Source organism: Electrona antarctica (genome assembly GCF_951216825.1).
Source record: "Electrona antarctica genome assembly, chromosome: 16".
In the NCBI taxonomy this organism is placed as follows: Eukaryota; Metazoa; Chordata; class Actinopteri; order Myctophiformes; family Myctophidae; genus Electrona; species Electrona antarctica.
In genome coordinates this window covers 3,003,955-3,025,258 of record NC_136797.1, presented here as the reverse complement: position 1 = coordinate 3,025,258, position 21,304 = coordinate 3,003,955, and the positions used below count along the sequence as shown (strand labels likewise).

At 50.7% G+C, this 21,304-nt stretch overlaps 1 protein-coding gene across 1 annotated transcript in view; it reads left to right on the top strand.

Annotated features, from left to right (window-relative positions):
• The window catches only part of LOC306940211 (uncharacterized protein), a 76,970-nt gene that overhangs the window by 49,684 nt on the left and 5,982 nt on the right, over nt 1–21,304 (top strand). The window contains exons 5-7 of the mRNA XM_079525233.1: nt 2,567–2,748; nt 3,599–3,907; nt 5,828–6,188. Coding sequence (XP_079381359.1) covers nt 2,567–2,748; nt 3,599–3,907; nt 5,828–6,188 — 852 coding nt within the window. The remainder of the gene's footprint in view (nt 1–2,566; nt 2,749–3,598; nt 3,908–5,827; nt 6,189–21,304) is intronic.

Here is a 21,304-nt window from a genome sequence, read left to right as displayed (position 1 = left end):
GGACTCGGTCCCAGACTACTCTATGCCCAATTGAAGTGGACTCGGACCCAGACTACTCTATGCCCAATTGAAGTGGACTAGGTCCCAGACTACTCTATGCCCAATTGAAGTGGACTAGGTCCCAGACTACTCTATGCCCAATTGAAGTGGACTAGGTCCCAGACTACTCTATGCCCAATTGAAGTGGACTAGGTCCCAGACTACTCTATGCCCAATTGAAGTGGACTAGGTCCCAGACTACTCTATGCCCAATTGAAGTGGACTAGGTCCCAGACTACTCTATGCCCAATTGAAGTGGACTAGGTCCCAGACTACTCTATGCCCAATTGAAGTGGACTAGGTCCCAGACTACTCTATGCCCAATTGAAGTGGACTAGGTCCCAGACTACTCTATGCCCAATTGAAGTGGACTAGGTCCCAGACTACTCTATGCCCAATTGAAGTGGACTAGGTCCCAGACTACTCTATGCCCAATTGAAGTGGACTAGGTCCCAGACTACTCTATGCCCAATTGAAGTGGACTAGGTCCCAGACTACTCTATGCCCAATTGAAGTGGACTAGGTCCCAGACTACTCTATGTCCAATTGAAGTGGACTCGGTCCCAGACTTTTTTTTTCTCCCTGGAAATAAAAACGTTGAAAACGGCTGCCGTGTTGACCTGTCCATCTCTGTCTCTCTCTCTCTCTCTCCCCAGGTGTACCACAGTGTTGACCTGTCCATCTCTGTCTCTCTCTCTCCCCAGGTGTACCACAGTGTTGACCTGTCCATCTGTCTCTCTCTCTCTCTCCCCAGGTGTACCACAGTGTTGACCTGTCCATCTCTGTCTCTCTCTCTCCCCAGGTGTACCACAGTGTTGACCTGTCCATCTCTGTCTCTCTCTCTCCCCAGGTGTACCACAGTGTTGACCTGTCCATCTCTGTCTCTCTCTCTCTCTCCCCAGGTGTACCACAGTGTTGACCTGTCCATCTCTGTCTCTCTCTCTCCCCAGGTGTACCACAGTGTTGACCTGTCCATCTCTGTCTCTCTCTCTCTCTCCCCAGGTGTACCACAGTGTTGACCTGTCCATCTCTGTCTCTCTCTCTCTCTCCCCAGGTGTACCACAGTGTTGACCTGTCCATCTCTGTCTCTCTCTCTCCTCAGGTGTACCACAGTGTTGACCTGTCCATCTCTGTCTCTCTCTCTCCTCAGGTGTACCACAGTGTTGACCTGTCCATCTCTGTCTCTCTCTCTCCCCAGGTGTACCACAGTGTTGACCTGTCCATCTCTGTCTCTCTCTCTCCCCAGGTGTACCACAGTGTTGACCTGTCCATCTCTGTCTCTCTCTCTCTCTCCCCAGGTGTACCACAGTGTTGACCTGTCCATCTCTGTCTCTCTCTCTCTCTCCCCAGGTGTACCACAGTGTTGACCTGTCCATCTCTGTCTCTCTCTCTCTCTCCCCAGGTGTACCACAGTGTTGACCTGTCCATCTCTGTCTCTCTCTCTCCCCAGGTGTACCACAGTGTTGACCTGTCCATCTCTGTCTCTCTCTCTCCCCAGGTGTACCACAGTGTTGACCTGTCCATCTCTGTCTCTCTCTCTCTCTCCCCAGGTGTACCACAGTGTTGACCTGTCCATCTCTGTCTCTCTCTCTCCCCAGGTGTACCACAGTGTTGACCTGTCCATCTCTGTCTCTCTCTCTCCCCAGGTGTACCACAGTGTTGACCTGTCCATCTCTGTCTCTCTCTCTCTCTCCCCAGGTGTACCACAGTGTTGACCTGTCCATCTCTGTCTCTCTCTCTCTCTCCCCAGGTGTACCACAGTGTTGACCTGTCCATCTCTGTCTCTCTCTCTCCCCAGGTGTACCACAGTGTTGACCTGTCCATCTCTGTCTCTCTCTCTCCCCAGGTGTACCACAGTGTTGACCTGTCCATCTCTGTCTCTCTCTCTCCCCAGGTGTACCACAGTGTTGACCTGTCCATCTCTGTCTCTCTCTCTCCTCAGGTGTACCACAGTGTTGACCTGTCCATCTCTGTCTCTCTCTCTCCCCCCCAGGTGTACCACAGTGTTGACCTGTCCATCTCTGTCTCTCTCTCTCCCCAGGTGTACCACAGTGTTGACCTGTCCATCTCCGTCTCTCTCTCTCCCCAGGTGTACCACAGTGTTGACCTGTCCATCTCCGTCTCTCTCTCTCCCCAGGTGTACCACAGTGTTGACCTGTCCATCTCTGTCTCTCTCTCTCCCCAGGTGTACCACAGTGTTGACCTGTCCATCTCTGTCTCTCTCTCTCCCCAGGTGTACCACAGTGTTGACCTGTCCATCTCTGTCTCTCTCTCTCCCCAGGTGTACCACAGTGTTGACCTGTCCATCTCTGTCTCTCTCTCTCCCCAGGTGTACCACAGTGTTGACCTGTCCATCTCTGTCTCTCTCTCTCTCTCCCCAGGTGTACCACAGTGTTGACCTGTCCATCTCTGTCTCTCTCTCTCCCCCCCCAGGTGTACCACAGTGTTGACCTGTCCATATCTGTCTCTCTCTCTCCCCCCGCAGGTGTACCACAGTGTTGACCTGTCCCTCTCCGTCTCTCCCCAGGTGTACCACAGCTCGTCGGCCTCGTCGTCTGACCTTCTGTCCAGCAGCTCCAGAGGTCCAGCGGTCAGCAGCGGCAGACCCCCGGGCCCGTCCAGCATGGCGCTGGGCCTGCCCCCTCCCCAGTACAACATCCAGTACACCAGCAGCGCGGCCGTGGCTAAAGACGGCCTGTGGGCCCACAGGTAGGCTGCAGGCAGAAAGCCCTTAAAGACGGCCTGTGGGCCCACAGGTAGACTGCAGGCAGAAAGCCCTTAAAGACGGCCTGTGGGCCCACAGGTAGGCTGCAGGCAGAAAGCCCTTAAAGACGGCCTGTGGGCCCACAGGTAGGCTGCAGGCAGAAAGCCCTTATTGGCCCATTCTGGGCGGGAAACCCCTTTTGGCGTTTCATTATCGTTATACTTTAGCTGTTGAAAAATAGCAGATCTACAAGCTCATAGCGCGGCACCGAGTGCCGCGCTATGAGCTTTTAGGTCTGCTATTTTTGAAAAATCGTGAAAATGTAGTGCAAATCTTTGAATATATATATATATCTTTCAAAGCGAACGTTTTTAACTCGTATCTTTTGTAGAATCGTTCCCTGGTCAAAATGGGTTTTAAAGGGATAGTTCAGATTCCACACAGTAAAAGTAAATGAATCCACAAAACTAACGTCATTAGTATTGTTGACCTATTTCTAATTAGTGCAACTTTCGTTCATTTTTTACCCCTCTATCACACGGAACTATGTTTTTTGTGTCCATATCACTACGCCCCAAAAAATAGTTCCATGTCATAGAGGGGTCAAAGTTGAACGAAAGTTGCGCTAATATTTTAGAAATAGGTCAACAATACAAATGACGTTAGTTTTGTTGATTAATTTCCCGGGACTCATTACATTGAAAACCTATTTACATCACTGGAAACAAAATGAAAATGCAGTGTTGTCGAGTGTCAGGCTAGTTGAAAAGGTACCAGGTCGTCTCGCCCCTTTTGAAAACCACCATGCCATATTTTCAAATGGAATCCACCTTCCCTTCTCTTTCCCCCAAACAGGGCGCCCGTCCCTCCAGAGCACCAAGGCTACCTCCCTCCTCCGCCTCAGCACTCGCTGGCCAACACAAACTACTCCAACCGGAACCAGGCAGCGCCCCCCTACCCCTCCTCCTCCTCCTCCTCCTCGTTGTCCTCCTCCCAGCAGAGAGGAGGAGGACCCCCGCTGGGGTCCGACATGTGGTCCAAGGACCCCCGACGGGGGAGCAGCACCCTGCAGAGACAGAGCAGCAGCTCCTCCACAGCCTCCATGGGGGGAGGAGAGCCCAGACGCCTGCAGCACATCCCCGATGGAGACTACATGACTTACAGGTAGAGCCAAGGCTCTTCATCTGGTTGGCGAAAGGGCCTTTCTGTGTGGAGTTTGCATGTTCTCCCCGTGTCCCCTAGGGTAGGTACCCTCACATGTTCTCCCCGTGTCCCCTAGGGTAGGTACCCTCACATGTTCTCCCCGTGTCCCCTAGGGTACGTACCCTCACATGTTCTCCCCGTGTCCCCTAGGGTAGGTACCCTCACATGTTCTCCCCGTGTCCCCTAGGGTAGGTACCCTCACATGTTCTCCCCGTGTCCCCTAGGGTAGGTACCCTCACATGTTCTCCCCGTGTCCCCTAGGGTAGGTACCCTCACATGTTCTCCCCGTGTTCCCTAGGGTAGGTACCCTCACATGTTCTCCCCGTGTCCCCTAGGGTAGGTACCCTCACATGTTCTCCCCGTGTCCCCTAGGGTAGGTACCCTCACATGTTCTCCCCGTGTCCCCTAGGGTAGGTACCCTCACATGTTCTCCCCGTGTCCCCTAGGGTAGGTACCCTCACGTGTTCTCCCCGTGTCCCCTAGGGTAGGTACCCTCACATGTTCTCCCCGTGTCCCCTAGGGTAGGTACCCTCACGTGTTCTCCCCGTGTCCCCTAGGGTAGGTACCCTCACATGTTCTCCCCGTGTCCCCTAGGGTAGGTACCCTCACATGTTCTCCCCGTGTCCCCTAGGGTAGGTACCCTCACATGTTCTCCCTGTTTCCCCTAGGGTAGGTACCCTCACATGTTCTCCCCGTGTCCCCTAGGGTAGGTACCCTCACATGTTCTCCCTGTGTCCCCTAGGGTAGGTACCCTCACATGTTCTCCCCGTGTCCCCTAGGGTAGGTACCCTCACATGTTCTCCCCGTGTCCCCTAGGGTAGGTACCCTCACATGTTCTCCCCGTGTCCCCTAGGGTAGGTACCCTCACATGTTCTCCCCGTGTCTCCTAGGGTAGGTACCCTCACATGTTCTCCCCGTGTCCCCTAGGGTAGGTACCCTCACATGTTCTCCCCGTGTCCCCTAGGGTAGGTACCCTCACATGTTCTCCCCGTGTCCCCTAGGGTAGGTACCCTCACATGTTCTCCCCGTGTCCCCTAGGGTAGGTACCCTCACATGTTCTCCCCGTGTCCCCTAGGGTAGGTACCCTCACATGTTCTCCCCGTGTCCCCTAGGGTAGGTACCCTCACATGTTCTCCCCGTGTCCCCTAGGGTAGGTACCCTCACATGTTCTCCCCGTGTCCCCTAGGGTAGGTACCCTCACATGTTCTCCCCATGTCCCCTAGTGTAGGTACCCTCACATGTTCTCCCCATGTCCCCTAGGGTAGGTACCCTCACATGTTCTCCCCATGTCCCCTAGGGTAGGTACCCTCACATGTTCTCCCCGTGTCCCCTAGGGTAGGTACCCTCACATGTTCTCCCCGTGTCCCCTAGGGTAGGTACCCTCACATGTTCTCCCCATGTCCCCTAGTGTAGGTACCCTCACATGTTCTCCCCATGTCCCCTAGGGTAGGTACCCTCACATGTTCTCCCCATGTCCCCTAGGGTAGGTACCCTCACATGTTCTCCCCGTGTCCCCTAGGGTAGGTACCCTCACAAAAAACATGCAGTAATCCTGGTCTCTAAACTGCCTCCCCCTGGCCAGCCGGGGCGCCTGATGGAGGGGAAAGGAACTGGTCGGAATAACGTCTTCCTTCCACGTGCTACGTCCAACCGGGGAAACTCCCCCAAAAGAAGCAGCTTGGACTCCTCATGCATAGAAGGAAGCATGAGGTCAATCCGGTGCCCCCCCCCCCACACAGGTTGACAGAGGAAGTGTAGCGCCCAGGATTACATCAGATAATTGACACTGGGTGAAAAAAATGGGTTGCAAAATCGTGGGATAAAATTATTTAAAAAAAATCTCGAGATTTAATTTGTACTTTCTTCCATGTGTGTATCCAGGGACATCCACACGCTGGGCCGGGGTCCGCTGGCCATGAGCCACGCCATGCAGAGACCCCTGTCGGCGCGCACCTACAGCATGGACGTGCCGGGGGTCTCGCGGCCCCACAGCGCCCGGCCGCCGCCCCTCCACCACGACCCCCACATGCTCCCCGAGAGGACCATGTCCGTCAGCGACTTCAACTACCAGCAGCACCAGCAGCACGGCAGCCCCGGGAAGAGGCCCGGCGCCCAGCGGGTGAAGTCGGAGCACTCCCTCCTGGACGGGGGAGGAGGCCTGGGGGGCATCGGCGGGGGGAGGGTCCCGATGGACTGGAGGGACCAGGTCATGAGGCACATCGAGGCCAAGAAGATAGAAAAGGTAAAGTGTGTGAGAGGTTTTAGAGTAGGACACATTTTTCCGTGACTCCAAAACATTCAACGGAAATGAGCCACGTTTTCAGCGGTTTCACCATAACAAGCTTTAACATGTCTTTGTTCTGAACTAAAGGTTGCATGTTGTGCTTCTGTTTTATTAACATGTGTAAACCAGTGTTGTTTTTGGCAGCAAATTTTGATTTTAGTTTTAGTCATAGTCTCTTGAATAGTTTTCACTTAGTTTTAGTCACCTGGAATGTTTTAGTGGCAGTCTAGTTTTAGTCGACTAAATATCATAAGATTTTAGTCGACTAAATCTACAGTTGATTTAGTCGAACAAAATGTATTTTGGCGTGCCTTGATGCCGTCGTAATGACAGGTTTTTTCACTTGCTGAAAATAGCCGATCTACAAGCTCACAACCTGTCGGAGCGCGACGCGTTGTGAGCTTGTAGATCGGCTATTTTCAGCATGCAACTAATTGTAAAATGACTTATACTGGATCTCTTGTCCACTAGTCCCTTCCTAACATTTTAGTCTAGTTTTTATTTGTTGACGACATTGTCAGTATTTTTAGTCTTAGTTGTAGTCATCATAGCTTAGTTTTCATTTAGTTTCCATGTAGTTTTCGTCAGTGGAAAAAGGTGGTCGATGAACATTTTTCGTCTTGCTTTTAGTCGACAAAAACAACACTGGTTTAAACATGTTATGCTCTTCTGTGTTAATAACATGTGTAAACATGTTATGCTCTCCTGTGTTATTAACATGTGTAAACATGTTATGCTCTCCTGTGTTATTAACATGTGTAAACATGTTATGCTCTCCTGTGTTATTAACATGTGTAAACATGTTATGCTCTCCTGTGTTATTAACATGTGTAAACATGTTATGCTCTTCTGTGTTATTAACATGTGTAAACATGTTATGCTCTCCTGTGTTATTAACATGTGTAAACATGTTATGCTCTCCTGTGTTATTAACATGTGTAAACATGTTATGCTCTCCTGTGTTATTAACATGTGTAAACATGTTATGCTCTCCTGTGTTATTAACATGTGTAAGCGGACCGCTGAAGACTACTAACTGTCTGATAACCGTATTCACTGCATGTGCCACATTCTACATTAACGGTTGTTATTACTATATATATATATATTATAGGGATGCACGACGCTGACATTTTGGCCGCTGTTTGATTAAAAATCTTTGTCTGCCACCTGGTGGCCGCAGAAGGTAGTTAAACCCTGCCAGGGCATATATATACCCTGTATTTGGGCATTTTTTCATTTCCGCACATTTCCCGGCTTGGAAGTCCGCCGTTGTAAAGATCGGCTAATGTTAGCATTAGCTCCACGCCGTTGACTATCATTGCGCACGTTCATGTTATTGGGCCCATGACACGTGAACGCTACTGTATGTTTGTACGTGAACGCGCGCAAATGGCGCAATGATAGTCAACGGCCAGCGCGTTCATGTTATTGGGGCAATCCATATTGCCAATAACCGATAAGATTGTGCATCCCTAATATTGTATAGTGGACTGCATGGCTGTCACTTACTGTGTGTGTGTGTGTGTGTGTGTGTGTGTGTTGGCTGTTCCTTACTGTGTGTGTGTGTGTGTGTGTGTGTGTGTGTGTGTGTGTGTGTGTGTGTGTGTGTGTGTGTGTGTGTGTTGGCTGTTCCTTACTGTGTGTGTGTGTGTGTGTGTGTGTGTGTGTGTGTGTGTGTTGGCTGTTCCTTACTGTGTGTGTGTGTGTGTGTTGGCTGTTCCTTCCTTGTGTGTCTTCTCCGTTCAGAATGCGATGTCTCGCTCGTATAATTCCACTTATGCTCCGCTGAGCTGTTCCCAGTACGGAGGCAGCTCTAGGGACATGCATGCCAGCCAAGGCTCTCTGCTCCTTAGTGCCCGAGACGGAGGTCTGTACGGAGGCCCGGGACTCCCAGTGAGTACTGTCACCTGTAGCTAGCTCCCTACCTACCTGTCACCTGTAGCTAGCTCCCTACCTACCTGTCACCTGTAGCTAGCTCCCTACCTACCTGTCACCTGTAGCTAGCTCCCTACCTACCTGTCACCTGTAGCTAGCTCCCTACCTACCTGTCACCTGTAGCTAGCTCCCTACCTACCTGTCACCTGTAGCTAGCTCCCTACCTACCTGTCACCTGTAGCTAGCTCCCTACCTACCTGTCACCTGTAGCTAGCTCCCTACCTACCTGTCACCTGTAGCTAGCTCCCTACCTACCTGTCACCTGTAGCTAGCTCCCTACCTACCTGTCACCTGTAGCTAGCTCCCTACCTACCTGTCACCTGTAGCTAGCTCCCTACCTACCTGTCACCTGTAGCTAGCTCCCTACCTGTCACCTGTAGCTAGCTCCCTACCTGTAGCCTGTAGCTAGCTCCCTACCTACCTGTCACCTGTAGCTAGCTCCCTACCTACCTGTCACCTGTAGCTAGCTCCCTACCTACCTGTCACCTGTAGCTAGCTCCCTACCTGTCACCTGTAGCTAGCTCCCTACCTGTCACCTGTAGCTAGCTCCCTACCTGTCACCTGTAGCTAGCTCCCTACCTGTAGCCTGTAGCTAGCTCCCTACCTACCTGTCACCTGTAGCTAGCTCCCTACCTACCTGTCACCTGTAGCTAGCTCCCTACCTCAGACATGCAAACATGTAGCTTTTCGGCGAAAATCGCCGTTTTTACTCCAAATAGGGCACCTGTGTGATTTATGCAAATCCGTTAAAAAAACGTTTGAGGGGGGTGGGGGGGTCATGTCGATCTCTGGGTCAGTGGAGCCTATGGGTGGAGCCCAGATAAATCTGTCTGGCGGACTCACCGCTGTCACTGCGCAGCACGGTAATTGTCAACAAGATGCAGCTGTGAAAGTTTGCGCGTGCATGCTGTTATGCACGTTATTTGCGCAGTGAGTGTAACGCTGCTCAGAATGGTGAAATCTTCCGCCAACAGCGTACCTTAGTGATCAGAATCAAGCACAGGCCTATCGTAGTAGACATTTCCAGCACGCGGAAACGCCCCCCTTTCAAAGTGTTATTTTTCTTCGGTGTCGTTTCGGACGGACGGGAGAGTAGCATATAAAAGAGTAAAGACAACAACAACACAGAACTCATCTTCAATCATGAAGCGTCTGTATCCTTCAGGAAATGATAAAAAGTTAAAGAAAAAGCGTAAGGATGAACTGCGGAAGGAGCAATCAGGTAAATAAACATGCCAACTTGCAGACTGACTTGCAGTGTCCTGTGCTGTGAATGTCGCGGTTTGTTGTTGTTGTGTTTACAGGCTGAGCCACGCTGGTGGCTAGGCTAGTACTGCTGCTGCTTGCTGCAGTTTGTAATCAATAATCATCTCTTTTATCATGACATGGTTGGGAGTGAGTGGTGACTCGCTGTAGTCTCACTCTGTGACTAGCTGTGCAGTCTGATTTGTGCTCTTATTAAACGCATCAAATTCGTAGTTTTGTTGTTGTTGCTCAGTATTGAAATATAAATAATTTAAATTGCAAAGGAATGATTAAGAATTTGAATAAGTGTGTGTGTGTGTGTGTGTGTGTGTGTGTGTGTGTGTGTGTGTGTGTGGGGGGGGGTGGGAGGGCCCGGGGGTGTGTGTGTGTGTGTGTGTGTGTATATATATATATATATATACACAATTGAGTTATATATAATTTTATTTTTTTTATCCTGGGGTCCACTGAGCAGAGGACCACTGGGGTCCACTGAGCAGAGGACCACTGCAGGGTCCACTGAGCAGAGGACCACTGCAGGGTCCACTGAGCAGAGGACCACTGCAGGGTCCACTGAGCAGAGGACCACTGGGGTCCACTGAGCAGAGGACCACTGGGGTCCACTGAGCAGAGGACCACTGCAGGGTCCACTGAGCAGAGGTCCACTGAGCAGAGGACCACTGGGGTCCACTGAGCAGAGGACCACTGCAGGGTCCACTGAGCAGAGGACCACTGGGGTCCACTGAGCAGAGGACCACAGGGGTCCACTGAGCAGAGGACCACTGGGGTCCACTGAGCAGAGGACCACAGGGGTCCACTGAGCAGAGGACCACTGGGGTCCACTGGGTCCAGCTGTTTATACCAGTCTCTCTGTCATACCATCCCTCCCCACTGGGGGTGCTGTTTATACCAGTCAGTCTGTCATACCATCCCTCCCCACTGGGGGCGCTGTTTATACCATCCCTCTACACTGGGGGTGCTGTTTATACCATCCCTCCCCACTGGGGACGCTGTTTATACCAGTCTCTCTGTCATAGCATCCCTCTCCACTGGGGGCACTGTTTATACCAGTCAGTCTGTCATACCATCCCTCCCCACTGGGGGCGCTGTTTATACCAGTCAGTCTGTCATACCATCCCTCCCCACTGGGGGTGCTGTTTATACCATCCCTCTACACTGGGGGTGCTGTTTATACCATCCTTCCCCACTGGGGACGCTGTTTATACCAGTCTCTCTGTCATAGCATCCCTCTCCACTGGGGGCACTGTTTATACCAGTTAGTCTGTCATACCATCCATCCCACTGGGGGCACTGTTTATACCAGTCTGTCATACCATCCCTCCCCACTGGGGGCGCTGTTTATACCAGTCTGTCATACCATCCCTCCCCACTGGGGGCGCTGTTTATACCAGTCTGTCATACCATCCCTCTACACTGGGGGCGCTGTTTATACCATCCCGCTACACTGGGGGTGCTGTTTATACCAGTCAGTCTGTCATACCATCCCTCCCCACTGGGGGTGCTGTTTATACCATCCCTCTACACTGGGGGTGCTGTTTATACCATCCCTCCCCAGTGGGGACGCTGTTTATACTACTCTCTCTGTCATACCATCCCTCCCCACTGGGGGCACTGGTTATACCAGTCTGTCATACCATCCCTCCCCACTGGGGGCGCTGTTTATACCAGTCTGTCATACCATCCCTCTACACTGGGGGCGCTGTTTATACCATCCCGCTACACTGGGGGTGCTGTTTATACCAGTCAGTCTGTCATACCATCCCTCCCCACTGGGGGTGCTGTTTATACCATCCCTCTACACTGGGGGTGCTGTTTATACCATCCCTCCCCACTGGGGACGCTGTTTATACTACTCTCTCTGTCATACCATCCCTCCCCACTGGGGGCACTGTTTATACCAGTCTGTCATACCATCCCTCCCCACTGGGGGCGCTGTTTATACCAATCTGTCATACCATCCCTCTACACCGGGGGCGCTGTTTATACCAGTCAGTCTGTCATACCATCCCTCCCCACTGGGGGCGCTGTTTATACCAGTCAGTCTGTCATACCATCCCTCCCCACTGGGGGCACTGTTTATACCAGTCAGTCTGTCATACCATCCCTCTACACTGGGCCCCCACATGTGGCCCCCACCTTCACCTAATGCGGCCCGCAGGTTAATATCAACTGGCGGCCTGAGGGTGGCCCCCACCTTCACCTAATGCGGCCCGCAGGTTAATATCAACTGGCGGCCTGGTGGGCCGAGACCTATGGTCGCGGCCCACTGGGAAAATGCCCGGTATGACCTGTGGCCAGTCCAGCCCTGTTTGGTACCCATAAAACCCTCAAAATCGCCCGCGACACAGCGCGTCCCCCGCATACTGTCACCTTTTCCAGCTTCGGTCTGTTTGCATGCCTGCTACCTACCTGTCACCTGTAGCTAGCTCCCTACCTACCTGTCACCTGTAGCTAGCTCCCTACCTACCTGTCACCTGTAGCTAGCTCCCTACCTACCTGTAGCTAGCTCCCTACCTGTAGCCTGTAGCTAGCTCCCTACCTACCTGTCACCTGTAGCTAGCTCCCTACCTACCTGTCACCTGTAGCTAGCTCCCTACCTACCTGTCACCTGTAGCTAGCTCCCTACCTACCTGTCACCTGTAGCTAGCTCCCTACCTGTCACCTGTAGCTAGCTCCCTACCTACCTGTCACCTGTAGCTAGCTCCCTACCTACCTGTCACCTGTAGCTAGCTCCCTACCTACCTGTAGCTAGCTCCCTACCTGTAGCCTGTAGCTAGCTCCCTACCTACCTGTCACCTGTAGCTAGCTCCCTACCTACCTGTCACCTGTAGCTAGCTCCCTACCTACCTGTCACCTGTAGCTAGCTCCCTACCTACCTGTCACCTGTAGCTAGCTCCCTACCTACCTGTCACCTGTAGCTAGCTCCCTACCTGTCACCTGTAGCTAGCTCCCTACCTGTAGCCTGTAGCTAGCTCCCTACCTACCTGTCACCTGTAGCTAGCTCCCTACCTACCTGTAGCTAGCTCCCTACCTGTAGCCTGTAGCTAGCTCCCTACCTACCTGTCACCTGTAGCTAGCTCCCTACCTACCTGTCACCTGTAGCTAGCTCCCTACCTGTCACCTGTAGCTAGCTCCCTACCTGTAGCCTGTAGCTAGCTCCCTACCTACCTGGCACCTGTAGCTAGCTCCCTACCTGTAGCCTGTAGCTAGCTCCCTACCTACCTGGCACCTGTAGCTAGCTCCCTACCTACCTGTCACCTGTAGCTAGCTCCCTACCTGTCACCTGTAGCTAGCTCCCTACCTGTCACCTGTAGCTAGCTCCCTACCTGTAGCCTGTAGCTAGCTCCCTACCTGTAGCCTGTAGCTAGCTCCCTACCTACCTGTCACCTGTAGCTAGCTCCCTACCTGTCACCTGTAGCTAGCTCCCTACCTGTAGCCTGTAGCTAGCTCCCTACCTGTAGCCTGTAGCTAGCTCCCTACCTACCTGTCACCTGTAGCTAGCTCCCTACCTACCTGTCACCTGTAGCTAGCTCCCTACCTGTCACCTGTAGCTAGCTCCCTACCTGTCACCTGTAGCTAGCTCCCTACCTGTAGCCTGTAGCTAGCTCCCTACCTGTCACCTGTAGCTAGCTCCCTACCTACCTGGCACCTGTAGCTAGCTCCCTACCTACCTGTCACCTGTAGCTAGCTCCCTACCTGTCACCTGTAGCTAGCTCCCTACCTGTCACCTGTAGCTAGCTCCCTACCTGTAGCCTGTAGCTAGCTCCCTACCTGTCACCTGTAGCTAGCTCCCTACCTGTAGCCTGTAGCTAGCTCCCTACCTGTAGCCTGTAGCTAGCTCCCTACCTGTAGCCTGTAGCTAGCTCCCTACCTGTAGCCTGTAGCTAGCTCCCTACCTAGTACCTACCTGTCACCTGTAGCTAGCTCCCTACCTGTAGCCTGTAGCTAGCTCCCTACCTGTAGCCTGTAGCTAGCTCCCTACCTGTAGCCTGTAGCTAGCTCCCTACCTACCTGTCACCTGTAGCTAGCTCCCTACCTACCTGTCACCTGTAGCTAGCTCCCTACCTGTAGCCTGTAGCTAGCTCCCTACCTGTAGCCTGTAGCTAGCTCCCTACCTACCTGTCACCTGTAGCTAGCTCCCTACCTACCTGTCACCTGTAGCTAGCTCCCTACCTGTAGCCTGTAGCTAGCTCCCTACCTACCTGTCACCTGTAGCTAGCTCCCTACCTGTAGCCTGTAGCTAGCTCCCTACCTGTAGCCTGTAGCTAGCTCCCTACCTGTAGCCTGTAGCTAGCTCCCTACCTGTAGCCTGTAGCTAGCTCCCTACCTGTAGCCTGTAGCTAGCTCCCTACCTGTAGCCTGTAGCTAGCTCCCTACCTGTAGCCTGTAGCTAGCTCCCTACCTGTAGCCTGTAGCTAGCTCCCTACCTGTAGCCTGTAGCTAGCTCCCTACCTGTAGCCTGTAGCTAGCTCCCTACCTGTAGCCTGTAGCTAGCTCCCTACCTAGCTCCCTACCTGTAGCCTGTAGCTAGCTCCCTACCTGTAGCCTGTAGCTAGCTCCCTACCTGTAGCCTGTAGCTAGCTCCCTACCTAGTACCTACCTGTCACCTGTAGCTGCCGTAGCTAGCTAACACTCCTCTCAAACCAGAGCATGTAGCCTAGCTTCTGCAACCCCTGATTTATGCTTGGTCTGCCCATCGAGCAGACATTTGGCCAAATGTAGCCGATCTACAAGCTTGTAGATTGCCAATGTTTGGTGCACAACACCAGCACAGTAACATCTCCCGTTCAATCTCCCTATTATCCAATCAAACTGCAGTGTGCTTTCATAGGTTGAGATTTGTTTACCTGTGATCGTGGCTCCTCCATATCATGTTGCTCATTTCGTTCATATCTTCATATCTCCTCCATATCATGTTGCTCATTTCGTTCATATCTTCACTGCTGCATTCGGTCAGAATGACTTCCCAAGCTTTCACGTTGCGTGCGGAGGTCAAACGGTCGTTGTGTGAAAGGTAAGTGGTAGGATGTCTAGTTGGAGGAGAAGGAACTCCGTAGATCTGTGGCTTCCAACGCCGGCTCCAAATGTACGTTCACCGGACTGTAACTCTGAGAGTGGACACATGGGACCAAATGGACCTCATCCATTGGTACGCTGGCAGAGTTAAATGGACCTCATCCATTGGTACGCTGGCAGAGTTAAATGGACCTCATCCATTGGTACGCTGGCAGAGTTAAATGGACCTCATCCATTGGTACGGCAGAGTTAAATGGACCTCATCCATTGGTACGCTGACAGAGTTAAATGGACCTCATCCATTGGTACGCTGACAGAGTTAAATGGACCTCATCCATTGGTACGCTGACAGAGTTAAATGGACCTCATCCATTGGTACGGCAGAGTTAAATGGACCTCATCCATTGGTACGGCAGAGTTAAATGGACCTCATCCATTGGTACGGCAGAGTTAAATGGACCTCATCCATTGGTACGGCAGAGTTAAATGGACCTCATCCATTGGTACGGCAGAGTTAAATGGACCTCATCCATTGGTACGCTGGCAGAGTTAAATGGACCTCATCCATTGGTACGCTGGCAGAGTTAAATGGACCTCATCCATTGGTACGCTGGCAGAGTTAAATGGACCTCATCCATTGGTACGGCAGAGTTAAATGGACCTCATCCATTGGTACGGCAGAGTTAAATGGACCTCATCCATTGGTACGGCAGAGTTAAATGGACCTCATCCATTGGTACGCTGGCAGAGTTAAATGGACCTCATCCATTGGTACGGCAGAGTTAAATGGACCTCATCCATTGGTACGCTGGCAGAGTTAAATGGACCTCATCCATTGGTACGCTGGCAGAGTTAAATGGACCTCATCCATTGGTACGCTGGCAGAGTTAAATGGACCTCATCCATTGGTACGCTGACAGAGTTAAATGGACCTCATCCATTGGTACGCTGACAGAGTTAAATGGACCTCATCCATTGGTAGCAGAGTTAAATGGACCTCATCCATTGGTAGCAGAGTTAAATGGACCTCATCCATTGGTACGCTGACAGAGTTAAATGGACCTCATCCATTGGTACGCTGACAGAGTTAAATGGACCTCATCCATTGGTAGCAGAGTTAAATGGACCTCATCCATTGGTAGCAGAGTTAAATGGACCTCATCCATTGGTACGCTGGCAGAGTTAAATGGACCTCATCCATTGGTACGCTGGCAGAGTTAAATGGACCTCATCCATTGGTAGCAGAGTTAAATGGACCTCATCCATTGGTAGCAGAGTTAAATGGACCTCATCCATTGGTAGCAGAGTTAAATGGACCTCATCCATTGGTACGCTGACAGAGTTAAATGGACCTCATCCATTGGTACGCTGACAGAGTTAAATGGACCTCATCCATTGGTACGCTGACAGAGTTAAATGGACCTCATCCATTGGTACGCTGACAGAGTTAAATGGACCTCATCCATTGGTACGCTGACAGAGTTAAATGGACCTCATCCATTGGTAGCAGAGTTAAATGGACCTCATCCATTGGTACGGCAGAGTTAAATGGACCTCATCCATTGGTAGCAGAGTTAAATGGACCTCATCCATTGGTACGCTGGCAGAGTTAAATGGACCTCATCCATTGGTACGCTGGCAGAGTTAAATAGACCTCATCCATTGGTACGGCAGAGTTAAATGGACCTCATCCATTGGTACGCTGGCAGAGTTAAATGGACCTCATCCATTGGTACGCTGGCAGAGTTAAATGGACCTCATCCATTGGTACGCTGGCAGAGTTAAATGGACCTCATCCATTGGTACGGCAGAGTTAAATGGACCTCATCCATTGGTACGGCAGAGTTAAATGGACCTCATCCATTGGTACGGCAGAGTTAAATGGACCTCATCCATTGGTACGGCAGAGTTAAATGGACCTCATCCATTGGTACGGCAGAGTTAAATGGACCTCATCCATTGGTACGCTGGCAGAGTTAAATGGACCTCATCCATTGGTACGGCAGAGTTAAATGGACCTCATCCATTGGTACGGCAGAGTTAAATGGACCTCATCCATTGGTACGCTGGCAGAGTTAAATGGACCTCATCCATTGGTACGCTGGCAGAGTTAAATGGACCTCATCCATTGGTACGCTGGCAGAGTTAAATGGACCTCATCCATTGGTACGGCAGAGTTAAATGGACCTCATCCATTGGTACGGCAGAGTTAAATGGACCTCATCCATTGGTACGGCAGAGTTAAATGGACCTCATCCATTGGTACGGCAGAGTTAAATGGACCTCATCCATTGGTACGCTGGCAGAGTTAAATGGACCTCATCCATTGGTACGCTGGCAGAGTTAAATGGACCTCATCCATTGGTACGCTGGCAGAGTTAAATGGACCTCATCCATTGGTACGCTGGCAGAGTTAAATGGACCTCATCCATTGGTAGCAGAGTTAAATGGACCTCATCCATTGGTAGCAGAGTTAAATGGACCTCATCCATTGGTACGCTGACAGAGTTAAATGGACCTCATCCATTGGTACGCTGACAGAGTTAAATGGACCTCATCCATTGGTACGCTGACAGAGTTAAATGGACCTCATCCATTGGTACGCTGACAGAGTTAAATGGACCTCATCCATTGGTACGCTGACAGAGTTAAATGGACCTCATCCATTGGTAGCAGAGTTAAATGGACCTCATCCATTGGTACGGCAGAGTTAAATGGACCTCATCCATTGGTAGCAGAGTTAAATGGACCTCATCCATTGGTACGCTGGCAGAGTTAAATGGACCTCATCCATTGGTACGCTGGCAGAGTTAAATGGACCTCATCCATTGGTACGCTGGCAGAGTTAAATAGACCTCATCCATTGGTACGCTGGCAGAGTTAAATGGACCTCATCCATTGGTACGCTGGCAGAGTTAAATGGACCTCATCCATTGGTACGCTGGCAGAGTTAAATGGACCTCATCCATTGGTACGGCAGAGTTAAATGGACCTCATCCATTGGTACGGCAGAGTTAAATGGACCTCATCCATTGGTACGGCAGAGTTAAATGGACCTCATCCATTGGTACGGCAGAGTTAAATGGACCTCATCCATTGGTACGGCAGAGTTAAATGGACCTCATCCATTGGTACGCTGGCAGAGTTAAATGGACCTCATCCATTGGTACGCTGGCAGAGTTAAATGGACCTCATCCATTGGTACGGCAGAGTTAAATGGACCTCATCCATTGGTACGGCAGAGTTAAATGGACCTCATCCATTGGTACGCTGGCAGAGTTAAATGGACCTCATCCATTGGTACGCTGGCAGAGTTAAATGGACCTCATCCATTGGTACGGCAGAGTTAAATGGACCTCATCCATTGGTACGGCAGAGTTAAATGGACCTCATCCATTGGTACGGCAGAGTTAAATGGACCTCATCCATTGGTACGGCAGAGTTAAATGGACCTCATCCATTGGTACGCTGGCAGAGTTAAATGGACCTCATCCATTGGTACGGCAGAGTTAAATGGACCTCATCCATTGGTACGCTGGCAGAGTTAAATGGACCTCATCCATTGGTACGGCAGAGTTAAATGGACCTCATCCATTGGTACGCTGGCAGAGTTAAATGGACCTCATCCATTGGTAGCAGAGTTAAATGGACCTCATCCATTGGTACGCTGACAGAGTTAAATGGACCTCATCCATTGGTACGCTGACAGAGTTAAATGGACCTCATCCATTGGTACGCTGGCAGAGTTAAATGGACCTCATCCATTGGTACGCTGGCAGAGTTAAATGGACCTCATCCATTGGTACGCTGGCAGAGTTAAATGGACCTCATCCATTGGTACGCTGACAGAGTTAAATGGACCTCATCCATTGGTACGCTGGCAGAGTTAAATGGACCTCATCCATTGGTACGCTGGCAGAGTTAAATGGACCTCATCCATTGGTACGCTGGCAGAGTTAAATGGACCTCATCCATTGGTAGCAGAGTTAAATGGACCTCATCCATTGGTACGGCAGAGTTAAATGGACCTCATCCATTGGTAGCAGAGTTAAATGGACCTCATCCATTGGTACGCTGGCAGAGTTAAATGGACCTCATCCATTGGTACGCTGGCAGAGTTAAATGGACCTCATCCATTGGTACGCTGGCAGAGTTAAATGGACCTCATCCATTGGTACGCTGGCAGAGTTAAATGGACCTCATCCATTGGTACGCTGGCAGAGTTAAATGGACCTCATCCATTGGTACGGCAGAGTTAAATGGACCTCATCCATTGGTACGCTGGCAGAGTTAAATGGACCTCATCCATTGGTACGCTGACAGAGTTAAATGGACCTCATCCATTGGTAGCAGAGTTAAATGGACCTCATCCATTGGTACGCTGGCAGAGTTAAATGGACCTCAACCATTGGTACGCTGGCAGAGTTAAATGGACCTCATCCATTGGTACGCTGACAGAGTTAAATGGACCTCATCCATTGGTACGCTGGCAGAGTTAAATGGACCTCATCCATTGGTAGCAGAGTTAAATGGACCTCATCCATTGGTACGGCAGAGTTAAATGGACCTCATCCATTGGTAGCAGAGTTAAATGGACCTCATCCATTGGTACGCTGGCAGAGTTAAATGGACCTCATCCATTGGTACGCTGGCAGAGTTAAATGGACCTCATCCATTGGTACGCTGGCAGAGTTAAATGGACCTCATCCATTGGTACGCTGGCAGAGTTAAATGGACCTCATCCATTGGTACGCTGGCAGAGTTAAATGGACCTCATCCATTGGTACGGCAGAGTTAAATGGACCTCATCCATTGGTACGCTGGCAGAGTTAAATGGACCTCATCCATTGGTACGCTGGCAGAGTTAAATGGACCTCATCCATTGGTACGCTGACAGAGTTAAATGGACCTCATCCATTGGTAGCAGAGTTAAATGGACCTCATCCATTGGTACGCTGGCAGAGTTAAATGGACCTCAACCATTGGTACGCTGGCAGAGTTAAATGGACCTCATCCATTGGTACGCTGACAGAGTTAAATGGACCTCATCCATTGGTACGCTGGCAGAGTTAAATGGACCTCATCCATTGGTAGCAGAGTTAAATGGACCTCATCCATTGGTACGCTGGCAGAGTTAAATGGACCTCAACCATTGGTACGCTGGCAGAGTTAAATGGACCTCAACCATTGGTACGCTGGCAGAGTTAAATGGACCTCATCCATTGGTAGCAGAGTTAAATGGACCTCATCCATTGGTACGCTGGCAGAGTTAAATGGACCTCATCCATTGGTACGCTGGCAGAGTTAAATGGACCTCATCCATTGGTAGCAGAGTTAAATGGACCTCATCCATTGGTACGCTGGCAGAGTTAAATGGACCTCATCCATTGGTACGCTGGCAGAGTTAAATGGACCTCATCCATTGGTACGCTGGCAGAGTTAAATGGACCTCATCCATTGGTACGGCAGAGTTAAATGGACCTCATCCATTGGTACGGCAGAGTTAAATGGACCTCATCCATTGGTACGCTGGCAGAGTTAAATGGACAACGAGGGATTTTAACAGTCTAGATTGGGGTCCAAAAGATATTCCATTTTGTACACTCCCAGAGAAACAGAACCATTCATTTGGACCCCTAGGTGGTCCCTGGACCCGACGTTGGGAAGCGGTGATGTAGATGAGCTTGTGAGAGACGTTAGAGGGTGCTGCTGGTGTTTCCACTTCTGCTTTCCGTGTTGTATTTTTTTGGTGGCCACCTTATCACCTAAAACTGGAGACATATATAAAAGATTTACAAACGGGTTGGTTTATTACAAACGTTGTCAACGTGGCTATGATTCCGTATGCGTATCCGCTTAATTTTGTTTTTTATATGAACGTCGTATAAAAGCATATATGTATGCGGACGTCTCTGACGTTTATAACAAACCAAACCGTTTGAAAATCGGTTGAAATTGAGCAAGTTATGGTTATTTTAAAAGTACATACCCCATAGACACAATGTTATGCTGCCCCGAGGTAAGATGGCCGCCACGTAGCAACGTCGCTCTCCATTGGCCAGAGCGCGGGTGAGCCATCTAGCTTTCTTATATATATATATATATATATGGCCTTTACCCCCAATCCAACCCTTGATGCTGAGAGCCAAGCAGGGAGACACTGGGTCTTTGGTAGGACACAGCTGGGGATCGAACCCCGACCTCACAATCTCAGGGCGGACACTGTAACCACACGGCCACTGAGATGGCATCCAGAGGGTTTACTGGGTGATAATGACTGTAACCACACGGCCACTGAGGTGGCATCCATAGGGTTTAGACTGGGTGATAATGACTGTAACCACACAGCCACTGAGATGGCATCCAGAGGGTTTACTGGGTGATAATGACTGTAACCACACGGCCACTGAGATGGCATCCAGAGGGTTTAGACGGTGATAATGACTGTAACCACACGGCCACTGAGATGGCATCCATAGGGTTTACTGGGTGATAATGACTGTAACCACATGGCCACTGAGATGGCATCCAGAGGGTTTACTGGGTGATAATGACTGTAACCACACGGCCACTGAGATGGCATCCAGAGGGTTTACTGGGTGATAATGACTGTAACCACACGGCCACTGAGATGGCATCCAGAGGGTTTACTGGGTGATAATGACTGTAACCACACGGCCACTGAGATGGCATCCAGAGGGTTTAGACTGGGTGATAATGACTGTAACCACACGGCCACTGAGGTGGCATCCAGAGGGTTTACTGGGTGATAATGACTGTAACCACACGGCCACTGAGATGGCATCCAGAGGGTTTAGACTGGGTGATAATGACTGTAACCACACGGCCACTGA